Here is a 12,344-nt window from a genome sequence, read left to right as displayed (position 1 = left end):
GAGGCCATTACATCTGTGCTTATTTGAGGGGTTTCCTCTGCCATGTCTGTGCAGGTGTGTGTCAGTGCATGAACAAATATCAAACCTCTTATTTGACACGTTGGTGGTGACGGCGGTGACAGAGGCCAGAGAGATGGTGTCCGGATCAAGTGATCCTGCAAGACGCATTGCCTTTCTGTCCAGGTCCTCCATGTCCAGGACTGCTGGCTCATCTGGAAAATTGAAAGTTAATCAACTATTAATGCAGACACTTGGTGGACAGCTTAAAGGATTCCAGTACTATTTATATTCTATCTATACAACATCCACCACTTTTTACCAATGAATTAATAATTCAGTAGTTCCCCATCAGAATTTTACTTCTGACACTGTGACAGAAGCTTGAGACACTGTAGACCTCCAGGTTGGATAGTAAAACTTAAAGACAATACAGTTCAACAGATAATTATTAGTCTGTTTATTAGCATGATCATTAGCACGGGTTTTGTGCTGTTTGTTATTTTACCTCCTTTCTTGTGATCGTCTTTAGAGCTCTTGATCTTGCCGAGCTTCATGGCTGAGAAAACTCCCTTCCCTGCTCTGGGGAGGAGAAAGAGACAGCAGATGGGAGGAGAGGAACGGGAACCGATATTATGACAGTGAACTTGTGCCTGGTTCACTGCTGATCCATCGTCAGATCAGCCAACTTCATATGTGTCTCTTTGAGTTCACTCTCCATCCGTGAGCTCAGACCCTCAAAGGAGAGTGATTGACTGTAAGTGCTGGACTTCCTCCTCACTTCCTCCTCCACCTCAGTGAAAACCCCACTACCCACTTGTGGACATAGGCAAAATGCAACTCAACACCGTACATAACGTCCATATATCATGGACCATCTTTGTAACAGGGTTAGACATTTAATTCCAGTGGATTTAATCCCCACCATCAACGCCACCACCACCAATTCTCCAGACCCTCAATCACAAAACAAGAGTATCCAGTGTCTCCACATTGATATTATCTGGATCACATATCACCACAACAACAAAGAGCTTGTGATGTCAGCGGCAGGATGACAAATGAGGGGCCTTAATAATTAAAAATGAGTGTGACCATCCAATTTGCTGCGGATATGGATACATGTCAGGAAATTAATGAATAGGAAGGGGTTCCTTTTGTTTCCTCCAGCATTCAGAGTCGAGTTTATCAGAGCTCAGTTTCTTCTTTGATCTTTCCCTCGTTATTCTAGAGGCTACCTTCAACCTCATTTCACAGAGTATGGAGAACTGGATGGTTTTACAGAAATGCATGTCAACGTCTCATTTGATAGGTTCATGGCTGAGTGCCAAGTGTGATTTAAAAGTAAAAGCCTGGGGCCAAGAGAACGGGAATAAAAGTCAAGAAAGACTAAGGAATCGCTCATCAATATAAAGGTGAAAAGCCTCCATCGCATCTATAAAACACAGTTTGACAGGTAAATTTACAATTGATAGCAAGGTTTATGGGGACTGACACTGAATGCATGAGAGTTTTTGAAGAATACCTTGGAAAATATCTTTAAATGCAACATCTGGTAACTGTAGTGCTGAAAAGGTTAGTCAATCAACTGACTGATAACCAAGTTAACTGGCAACAATTTTGATAATGTAACATTTTGGTGGTTTATCAAGCATAAAAGGCGGAAATTTGCACACTGTAGTTTCTCAAACGCAAAACTATGCTTTCGTTTGGATCTGAATTTGAAACATCCCCTTGGACTCCATACAATTTAACAACCAGGTATCAAAAGAAACATGCATACACACACAATGCATAAAATGTGTTTTTCATACATACCACATGAAAGAACCCACTGATCCTACTCAGTTCCACAGAGAGGTCAGATCACCATAAATCTGCCCCTAGCTTCTTCCTATTTTGAACTATATTTCCACATTCTTCCCCTGTCAGGTGCTGATACAGCCCAACCAGGCAGGTAATAGTTGGACAGATGAGTGGATGATGCAGGAAAGAGGCGGGGAAGGAGAGAGAAAGAGGTGGAGGTACATGGTTGGAGATACAAAGAGAGGAGGAGGAAGAGGAGAAGAATGGAGTGGGTGGGGCTCTGTGGACATCTAAGTGTATCAGCAGTTGTAGGTAGAAGGCCATCAAAGAAAAAAGAGAAGAAAGTCACTGAAAAATTCTAGGAAACTAACAAATGTGGCTACCAAATATTTTACTTACTTGTCTATTACTCCTTTCACTTTCTTTTCCTTTCCTTTGCTGAGCCGATTTAAGGACGGATACAAGGACAAACATCAGACAAATGCTTCCAGTGGGAGGCCATATCTGAGTAAACCTTGAAACTTTTCATTTTTTTAAATAAGCCCTCCTTCTGAGCTGATTTAATGATGAAACCTTCAAAGATGTCAGTGAGAAGGCAAAGAAATTCCAGAAGCGCGGTTTCCAATTTGAGTAATGAATATATGCAAATTCACACTCTACTTAGGAAGTTTGCTGCTAAAACTCACAAAACATCAAACTCTGAAAGAAAATAGAGAAATTGGGTGATTTGTTGAAAAGCTGATGTTGAGAATTCAAGAGGACGCTGTACCTATGATTTTCTCTCCCCTCCTTTTCCCTTGATCTGAAATAAAGACCATAAATGCATCAGTGAGTATCATTTGTTACTTAAACAGCAACACCAAACCACTGCACATGAACCAAACACACACACAAACACCCTGAAAGGCAGGTAAAGCTCAATCAAGCTTTGCAGATAAAGAAATAACAAGCTCACTTCTGTATGCAAAGAAAAGCTACAGCAAACCTAAAAAGTACGGAACTCAGGCAACATGTGCACATGTGCTTGAAGGAGAAAATGAACTGCACTGTATCTCTGCGGGTGATTGTGAGTGAATCAATAATGCATATAAGCATGAATAAATTGCCTCGTTACACGTGTAAATTGCAGCAAAGATGAATGATATAACTACAGCAGAACTATTTCCCAAGGCTGTTCGCTGATACCTGGCAGCTTGATTTCCATCTCCTCCATAAAACAGCATATTCAAACTATGCATAAAACATTTTCCTCACAGTAATGTGCACGTCAACCAGTGGGATAAGGAGCAGAGGGCGAGCAAGTAAAGTGCAGTTAACTCCATCTGGCTTTGATCTTTCTGCGGGTAGGTGGTCAAACATGAACTGAGCTAGCCATTATTAGGGTAGGCATTACACTCCAAGGCTCAGCTGTAGGTATGTTATGTCATGTGACCAATCAGGCATACGCAGTTGTCATAGCACTTGCTGTAATAATGGCAGAGCCGGTGACGCCCTGCATTTGTATTTCCCAGTCTCTGCAAAAAAATCAAATATAGATAAAAGCTCCAACAACGAGGGGGACTTCAATCACAAACTTTAGGTAGGTGTGAACCAAGATGACAGTATAAACCTCCCATTCAAATGAATTTAAATGTGTAAAGGGAACAAAAAAAAAAACAAAAAAAAACTGTCAGTGATCAATAATTCATTGACATATACTGTGCGTTCTGCTCTGCAGGCTCTGCTGAAAGGAGCTCAGTGAGATACACTACACACACCTGCTCCCTCTCTCTCAGACACATGGATTAGATGGACATATTACGATGCTTCCACAAGCCCCTGGACCGGAGCCAGACAAAGATCAGCTCTGCCTGATAACACAGTTAGGGAATGAAAACTCTCACTAAACCAAAAACTCTCTGAAACCTTATTGAACGCTCTGCAGTCCTCTCTCTCTCTCTTTCTCTCTCTCTCTCTCTCTCTCACACACACACACAATACTTTTTTTCTTTGGCAGACTTCTTCCTCTGCTCAGAGAATCAAGTAATGTTTCCCAACTTCCCACATTGACATTAACGCAACCTTTACAGGACAACAGCAGGACAACAGCAGACAAAGCAGAACATCAGTGTTATTTGTCTCTGTGCTTTTGTGTAGCCGCTTCATTTGTCTATGCAGAAGTCAAGTGAACCAGTAATTGATATTCTTTGCCTGTGATCTTGCGAGTGTTTGCTCATAACTTTACCTTCATCAGTGTCACACAGTTAGAAGCTTATGCAAGTTTAATGCCCTCACACCCTTCACAGCCCACACACAGCTAACAAAACACTGAAAAAACATTGCAGTTTTGTGTGTTTATCTACAGAATGTATATTCTTCTACAGTATTTTACAGCGTGTTAATGTTTGTAGGCAATAAAGGACGAATTTCTACATAATGTAGACTGAAGAAGCAAGAGAAGAAGAAAAGAAGGATGGTGAGGCAGTATGAGAATGTACATTACACAACAACCAGCTTTTCTTTGAACATGCATCACTTTTAAAATTTTAATAACCACTCCAAATAGCACTCTTGCATTTTTTACTCTGTTATTGCATCAACTGGGCTAGAACAAAAAAAAAAAAAATCAGACGGCTTCGAAGGTTTTCCAAGACTAAATGTTCCCTTTTTTCTCGATGTCCCTGATGACGTCTGAGGGATTCCAAGGACATTTCCTTTTATGTAATCTTATAAATAATCAGCTCCACTAAATCCTAGGATTCTACAACTCTTATTTGGGATAAAAACACAGGTGATAATAATTAAGATTTACCCCAAGAGGCATGTCTTCATGTCTTCATCAGGGCTTGGAACAAAAAAAAGGCACAGAGTGAGACTTAGAAACTTCACATTCACACATCACACTATCACACAAGATGAGAATAAGAACCACTGCAAACCACAGCAAAGCACAACAGCAGAGCTGAAAAACTGAGAGCAGTCCCTTGAGAGAACACAACCACACGAAAAGAAACAAGCAATGTCACAGATTCAAAAGACAACAGCTTCAATCCAGCATCTGTCTCTGAAACAAGCGACTGAAAAGAGGAAAAAAACATCCTTCAGATAGTATAAAACCAAGCAGGAAAGACTGAAAATGACAAACCACATTTTTATGATTGTATAGATAAAAAAATAAAACTTAGAAGATATTTTTTTTCCTTTTAATTGCACTTATCTCTGAGCTCCTCTGTAAAGCGACTCTGTAAAGCCTTATCTGTCTTTGCAATGTGTCAGCAAAGTCTCAATTCACTGATCTGAAGATTTTTCATTTGCTGACAAGGGCTTACTGTAAACTTGAAAGCTGACAGATTGCAACAGTGGCAAAGGCACAAAAACTATATTTAAGATCCATCTATCTATACTGTATATGAATGGCATGGTTTCTTTATTAGCTGACATATATGTTGTTATGATTGTTTCCACAGGGAGTCAGTGCTGCAGTGAGCAGACCCACTGAGATAAAGACGAGCACACAACACCTGCACCATAGCACTGTGTGATGATGCATTAGAAACGTGGCGCCGCAGAATGAATTGTTGAGAATGAATTGTTTCAACAGGAAAAAAATCCTCTCTTGTTAGCCCCTTGACCAGGATCACACTCCAATGTCGATCGCCATTTTACCTACTTTTTTCAGTACTTGATGTCCACATATCAAATGACAACTAAAGCCTTTAATCCATTCTCTTCATGCCTGGCACATGGGCTCCTCTGCATGCACTATTCAGCATATCTGCTTCACTGGCAGTAAAGCCACTTAGGAGGTGATTTATTTATTAGGAATAACAAAACCCCTGCAAAGCCAGCTCATTGTGGTGTCGCAGATAGCACAAAATGCTTCATGGGCTCTGCCATAAATCATCCTGCAGGCCTGGATAAGACGTAGAGGGAGGTAGAGGAGAGGTGGCAGCAATGGGATGGTCAGGTTCAACTGCAATTTCACTCAATTATGAAGATGAGGAGGAAGCAATATGTCCCAACAAGCCACCTACACTCTACTGTAGTCAAATTGTACAGTTATAATTAAATTTGATGATCAAAGAAAATTGCCATGAGTACAAACTCTTTTATAAGCAGCATAAATGACCTTTAGGCTGCAGGTGATAAAACAGAAATAGACAGCAGTGGGTGGAGCTCCATGTACCGAATAGACTCAGTTCTTCCACTCTGCATTACTGAACTAGAAAAACTAGAAATACAATTTAACTTGTTTTAACAAAGTTGTAACTGTAAAGTCTCAGAAGGACTTCCAGCAGCTGATGACAACCCTTTAAAATGATCATAATTCATACCTGGGAGGGTCCCATAACTCCCATGACTTAGAGAAAACTTATTATTAAGGTGACACTGATGTGAACTACTACATTTGCATCAAAGATGAGGTAAACCAGACACACAAAACCACACACCAAAATCAGGCAAAAGCAGACAGATGGCTGTGGAAAATGTACCTTGAGGCTAAACTGCTGGTGACATTCACCTCCTCTATCTCCTCCTCCTCCTCATCTTCCCTTGAGGATTAAAAAAAAAAAAAAAGTCATCCCAGTGAGGGTTATCATCTCCTGCACATTCACCGCTTCATTACCAGAAGATGGAAAATTAAACTGGCCAAAAGTAGTAGAAGAATTCAGGACACAATGAAACATCTTTAGAAAGTTTAATTCTGAAAACCTCTCAACCAGAGATAGACTGAGCAGCTGGTAATTCAGGATATAAAAGGTTTCGATGAGAAACGATAAGGCTATTAAAAGTCTCTCCATAGCCCCATCAGTCTGGCCAACACCGGTGTGAGGCGGATTAAAGCTGGATTTGTTAGCGAGGTTGGAAGTTATTGGTATTTTCTCAGCAACTCATTCGCTTTTTTCCTGCCAAGACAAAAGCCCCACGGCAGCCCTTACAAAGTCTGACTGACAGCTCTGAGCTACCACGGCAACTAGATGACAGGTGCCCTCATTATGCAGCAAGGACGGAGGCTCATTCACCTGAAAGAAGGTGAGGAAAAGAAAATTCATGTGCTAACGATACAGCATAACTAATAATCTGAAATACCTATAGTGTATGCTGAATGCAAGTGTTAGCTTCATAACTTTGGTGATTACTTTCACCTCACTTTTATTTAACACTTTCACATTATTTCTTTTCTCTTTGTCCACCAAATCCAAATTCTGTATCTGTTACATAACACCCGTGGGATGCTCTAAAAATTAGATTAGTCAACTTTTCTTGTTTTCCTGGGGCTGCTTCGAGTCTCTTATCGGCAGACGCTGAACAGTTTTTAATTTTATGCTGTAAAACAGCCCAACTTAGGCGTTCAGTGTCAACAAACAAAAACAAAAACATGTACATGACAGCATTCAGCCACATAAGAGCGGACACACACACACACACAGTTTTTCACTTGCCCATTCAACATGCGGTATAATGATGGATTTAGGGCTCTGGCTGTGCAGATAGTCTCGGTGGAAATCGATGCCACCCACAGATTATTTCACATACTATTCAGCAAAAACCCGACAAGCAAACCACAGAGCAAGACCAAGTACCAGTGCGAAGAGGAGGAGAACAGCCTGCACACCAGATGGTCGTACAGTATTTTATACTAAATCTATATAAGTTTGTACAAGTGAAAAAATAACTCTAATGTGCCACGTCCCAAATATCAAACATCTAGAGTTAATTTTATATTGAATGCTTGCTGTTTTCTACTTAACTCAAGTTTCATTAAATCTCTGCACAAATACTGACCATGGCCACATACAACTCACACACTAAAATGTTTACAAGACGCTGTGTGCTCTGCAATAAAATGATCACATCTGTATAGCCTAGTATCTGCTCTTAACTGTGCTTTTCCGGGCATTGCATTAGCATCTGGCAGGTATGTTTATTGGTGGGTCTGCCCGTTGTTAGTACGATTCCCGTGCATTCCCCTCCATAGTAATGACAGATGTTAGATCAGCTGGACAGCATGAGGCCACATCAGTGTATGAACGCCGGATCCATCTGTCAGCCCCAACCCATGTCTCAGTAGCGAGGTTACTGTTAATGATCTCTTAAAAACTGAAGTACATAATTAAAATAACACATCTTGTTTGCTCTTGTGGAGACCAAATTGATATTCAGAGGCAAACAAACAGCATTTCACGGCCTGATTTACTGTATTGTAATGTAATCATGTTATCACTGGGACAATTTGTACGTTTGACTCACTTTCTGAAGGTCGGTATGGATCCCTGTAAGGATCGTCCAGGTGACGTCCCTGACCCGTGGCTCTGTCCAGAGAGCAAGCTGTCAGTTTCAAAGGCAAACATCCCGTCACGGTCATCGGGAACATCCAGGAACTCCCCGTCACTCCACACCCCCACTGTGCCATCCATCGGCTGGTATCTGATCTCTATAGTAACGCTGGTCTGAAAACAAAGAGAAAGTTGATGAAAATGAGCTTACATTATGAGCAGACAACAAACCTTCACCTCCGCAGATGTCACAGTGCAGATATTTAACAAAGCATTTCGAGGAAAGATTATTTTATCCTATTGTAATAATAAAACTTGCTAAATTATCCACCTCCACTTGTGGAGAAGATCTGCTCATTTCTCCCCTCAGCTGTTTGTGATGTGTTTATTATCCCGGCACCAAAATGACATGTCGAATCTAGAAACTCCTACAATGCCAAAATCAAAACACAATTAATGTCTCTGACACTAACGCAATTTGTTTGTCTGTTAGGATGAGAGAGCGCTATCATGACTGTCATAATTTATACAGCTGTCATGAGCATGTTAAATGGATCTAATAAAACTCAAGCAGCATATCACAAACATTTTCCTTTAAATTGCTTCTTCAACTTGCTTGATATCTTTTTTTTTTTTTTTTTGCTTGAGACTGACTGACTTTTCCACTAGTGTCACAATCATTATGGTTAACAGTGAAATGTAAGATGGACTCGAACCTAAATATACAGTATACTTACCAGTGTACATACTGGTTTGTATTCTGTATATATTTGTTTGTATATAAAACATTGTAATATTATAGCTTTTTTCATTTTAGTTGTTAAAATTCAACCCACATAGTATATTACAGTATAACACTACACCTACTGCCAAACCAAGCTTGAAAGAGTCCGGTGAAATTACAAAACAGTCAGCACCTTAAGGCTTGGCATGTCTATATCAGTCCATTCAATTGTGTTTAGAAAAAGCTCTTAATATAGGCAACAAACTTTAACAGGACTATAAATCATCTCCTCTGCCTGGTTTTCTGGGGGAATTTAGATTGACAGTAACCGCTAGTTTAATGCGGCCCAGAAACACGGGTGACACCGTAGTTTGTCTTTGGTGTCTTCTGGGGAGTCATGCTTGGACAAATATTGCCCTCCTGACAATGACCTGGTCTTTATTACGAAGTAGCCAATTTATTCTACTGACAAAGACGGATGAGGAGAAAATATACACGGGGCTCTCGTTGCCCCTCTCTTCCTACATTTCTCTGCATCGCTCTCTCTCCCTTACATCCTCGCAAGGCAATCACTGTAGTCCGTGAGGAGTTAGATTTGTTACCATGGCAACCATGCCAGAGCAGCGTTGTAAGTAAAAGTGTTGCTCTCAGGTTATGTCAGGTTTAGATTTACTGGTTTCTTCATAAGGGGATGTACAGTACTGAAATTCTCTTAATTGTGTGCATGTTCTTTGATGTGTGTTCATAAAAAAAGCCATTTGCACATATGTCAGTGTATGCGTGTGAGTGTGTACGTGTGTGTGTAAGCCCTACAGCATTCCCATGCTGTGTGTCATCATCTCAGAAACTCAGAAACATCACATCAGCACTCCCAGCTCCACTAACACAATTCTGCACCCTGGGGTGCTTTGAAATCTCATTCAGTTAAGTTCTGCCACACACATCCTATTGTGCTGCACATGCATATTCACTCTTACATTATGTATTCACCAACAGACTCATCCTCACGCTCATCTTTACCACTGAGCTGCTCTCTGCTTAGCTGTTCCAAACATTTTCCAATCAGCAGAGAATCACTGGATTAATGTTAATGGAAAGTGTCCTAATATGCTGATGTTGTATTTCCATCAGGTCCTTGTTGGACCACATCTTAAACAATGGTGCCTTTATTGGCCAGATGATGACTGTTACTTCTCCGATTGCCACCGCTGCAGGCACAATGTGCAAAGATTGATTTCTCCATTTAATCGTCCCCTATTTGCTTGTGGATGCATTTCACTGGCTAATAAGATTCAGTTCAATTCTACTGGTGTAAAATACAAGACAAGTAAGTTCAATACGAGTCCTATAATTTTACAACAATAAACTTTTGTAAAAGTTTTTTGGACTCCCTTGTTTACTCTCTCTACTTCCCCTTTACGTAAGGTTCAGGTCGGAAAAATCCTCTTATTCCACTCTGTCTGTGTCAGCATGTCTCAGCTTATTCACTGAAGCTATGTGATATTTACACTGAGTGAAATATTTAAACTGTAAATGTCTCTTTTTCTGGCTGCCCTGTTCCATCATAGTACTCAAAATGGGCAAAAATCTTTGTAAACTCCACTTGATCTCCACTTGAATCTAAAATACAAGGCAGTTTGAAATTTGAGCTCTGTTTTGTTTTAAAACCAACGCCTGAGGAAAAACATTGGGCTCTTTATTTGCTCGATGCTCCATGTTCCCCAGCAAGTTGTTAACTTTGCTGCTGTTTGTTGCTGGAAAGGTCACACACAGTGGGTTTACTGGAAAACAAGCAGCTGCTGTACCAGTGAGCTGCGTTTTACTTCATATTCTGTTGTTTGAAATCATTATTTTGTACCTAATGGGATTTACACAGATTTAACAGATATATCCTTACTTGAAATTCCTCTGTAGGCTACACATCATATACTGAGCGATGCAGTGATATGAACAAGCTCTCCAAAAAATTTTAACTTTCTTACAGAGAAAGCCCTATTGATTGCTGACACCCCGCTGTGAGAGCAGTGTTCAGCCTTACCTTTATTGATGTGTTGTTATCGTCGATGAGTGTGTCCGTCAGCTGTAGGTGTCCCTCTTCAGCCACCTTCTGAAGCACCATACAGAAAGTCCCCACCAGTCTGCAGGAAAACATCAACAGGGAATCACACATCGTTAACAGAAATCAATGAGATCAATACACGGCACTGTGTGTTTATGTCCTTTGTTCCTCCTCTGCTGCCCATCTGTTTGCCTCTGTGTAAATCTTAAGCCTTTTTAGTTATTGTTTCATTGCTAATCTGTGTAAGTTTTCAGTTACACTACTAAATGCTGGCAAGATTGTACTTTTTTCTTTTTTTTTTTTTTACCAAAAGCATCTGTTCTCCACCCCTCTGTCTGACAGTGAGCAGACGAGTGTGTGTCAGGGATAGAGTCTTGAACAGACTGTGGGTGGGTGCTGACGGATATGTGCTGTGACAGACACTGAGAGAGCTCCAAACTGCCTTTGTCACCAGCTCACTACAGTATGTCACAACTTTAAAGTAGATAGCAGCTCAAATACACAAACACAATGTCAATCAATCTCGCGTTTTACCCAGCTTCTCCTCCTGGTTTCCTGCATTTTATACGCAACTGTGAGAAGTGTAAGTGTGTGAGTATGTGTACACTTCTTTTTTCTTAATATCTTCTGCTGTGTAACTCAGGTGTGCAAACATTTCAAACAACTAAATCTCCAAAGCTTTTAACACATTTCAGGCAGCAACTCTCAGCCACTTCTCTTAAGCTCTTCTCAGTACCACCCAAGGACAGTCTACTAAATGGATGAACACTTGTGCACCATCCATTCACCCAGCACACTGAATGAAAACATTTTGTTTTCTTTTCTTTTGGCAACGCTGGCTGTTGCTTGGAGTTTGCAAGAAAAAGAAAGGTTCTCTCAGTTTGTTCGAGGTCTGGCGAGGTAACTGAAAGATTAATATTTTTGGTCCAATCACCAGCAGTTTCTGTTTTCTTTGTATAAAACCTTATAGTTGGAACAATGGATTATTTCAGAATTACTATGCCATGTTGACATTTTATCAGAGTTACTGTAAATACCAGTTTCCGATTTGTAACCAGGGCTCTTGTCAGCATCCAAGTAGTATTTATGAAAAGGAAACTTTCTTCTGAAAGCTCCAATATATCAAGCTGAGCAGCTAATAATACAGAAAACCAAACAAACAGATGCTCTGCGTCTGCTAAAGCCCCTCATTCAAGGTAATTAAACCCAAATTCATTAGATACAGTGTTATATTGTCAATACACAGTATTTTTAACCCTCAAACAACCAACACTGCAAATGTACAGCCGTTACACTTCACAGCAGATTACCTGAACGTGGCACTAGGCACAGAAATCAAATCCATAAAAAAGGGATATGTGGCTTTAACAGCAGAGATCTTGGAATAAGTGGACAAGAGAAGAAATCTTAACCGAAAATGTGTGAAGGAAGAACATTAAATCCAGTCCCTCTCTTCAGTATTTCCTCAGCGAAGACTTGAGGACACAGAATAGGATACATT

General features: G+C 40.4%; 1 protein-coding gene across 6 annotated transcripts in view; it reads right to left on the bottom strand.

The window, feature by feature from the left end:
- Window positions 1-12,344, bottom strand: part of otofa (otoferlin a) — a 64,596-nt gene that overhangs the window by 26,876 nt on the left and 25,376 nt on the right. For all 6 annotated transcript variants that reach the window (XM_041064234.1, XM_041064233.1, XM_041064232.1 and 3 more), the window contains exons 4-7: window positions 10,823-10,922; window positions 8,035-8,234; window positions 506-579; window positions 86-212 (exon numbers count right to left, since the gene is read on the bottom strand). In XM_041064234.1, coding sequence (XP_040920168.1) covers window positions 86-212; window positions 506-579; window positions 8,035-8,234; window positions 10,823-10,922 — 501 coding nt within the window. The remainder of the gene's footprint in view (window positions 1-85; window positions 213-505; window positions 580-8,034; window positions 8,235-10,822; window positions 10,923-12,344) is intronic.

The sequence above is a fragment of the Toxotes jaculatrix genome, chromosome 19, assembly GCF_017976425.1.
Source record: "Toxotes jaculatrix isolate fToxJac2 chromosome 19, fToxJac2.pri, whole genome shotgun sequence".
Lineage (NCBI taxonomy): Eukaryota > Metazoa > Chordata > Actinopteri > Toxotidae > Toxotes > Toxotes jaculatrix.
Note: the sequence above shows the minus strand (reverse complement) of the source record. Positions and strands in the feature narration are given on the sequence as shown.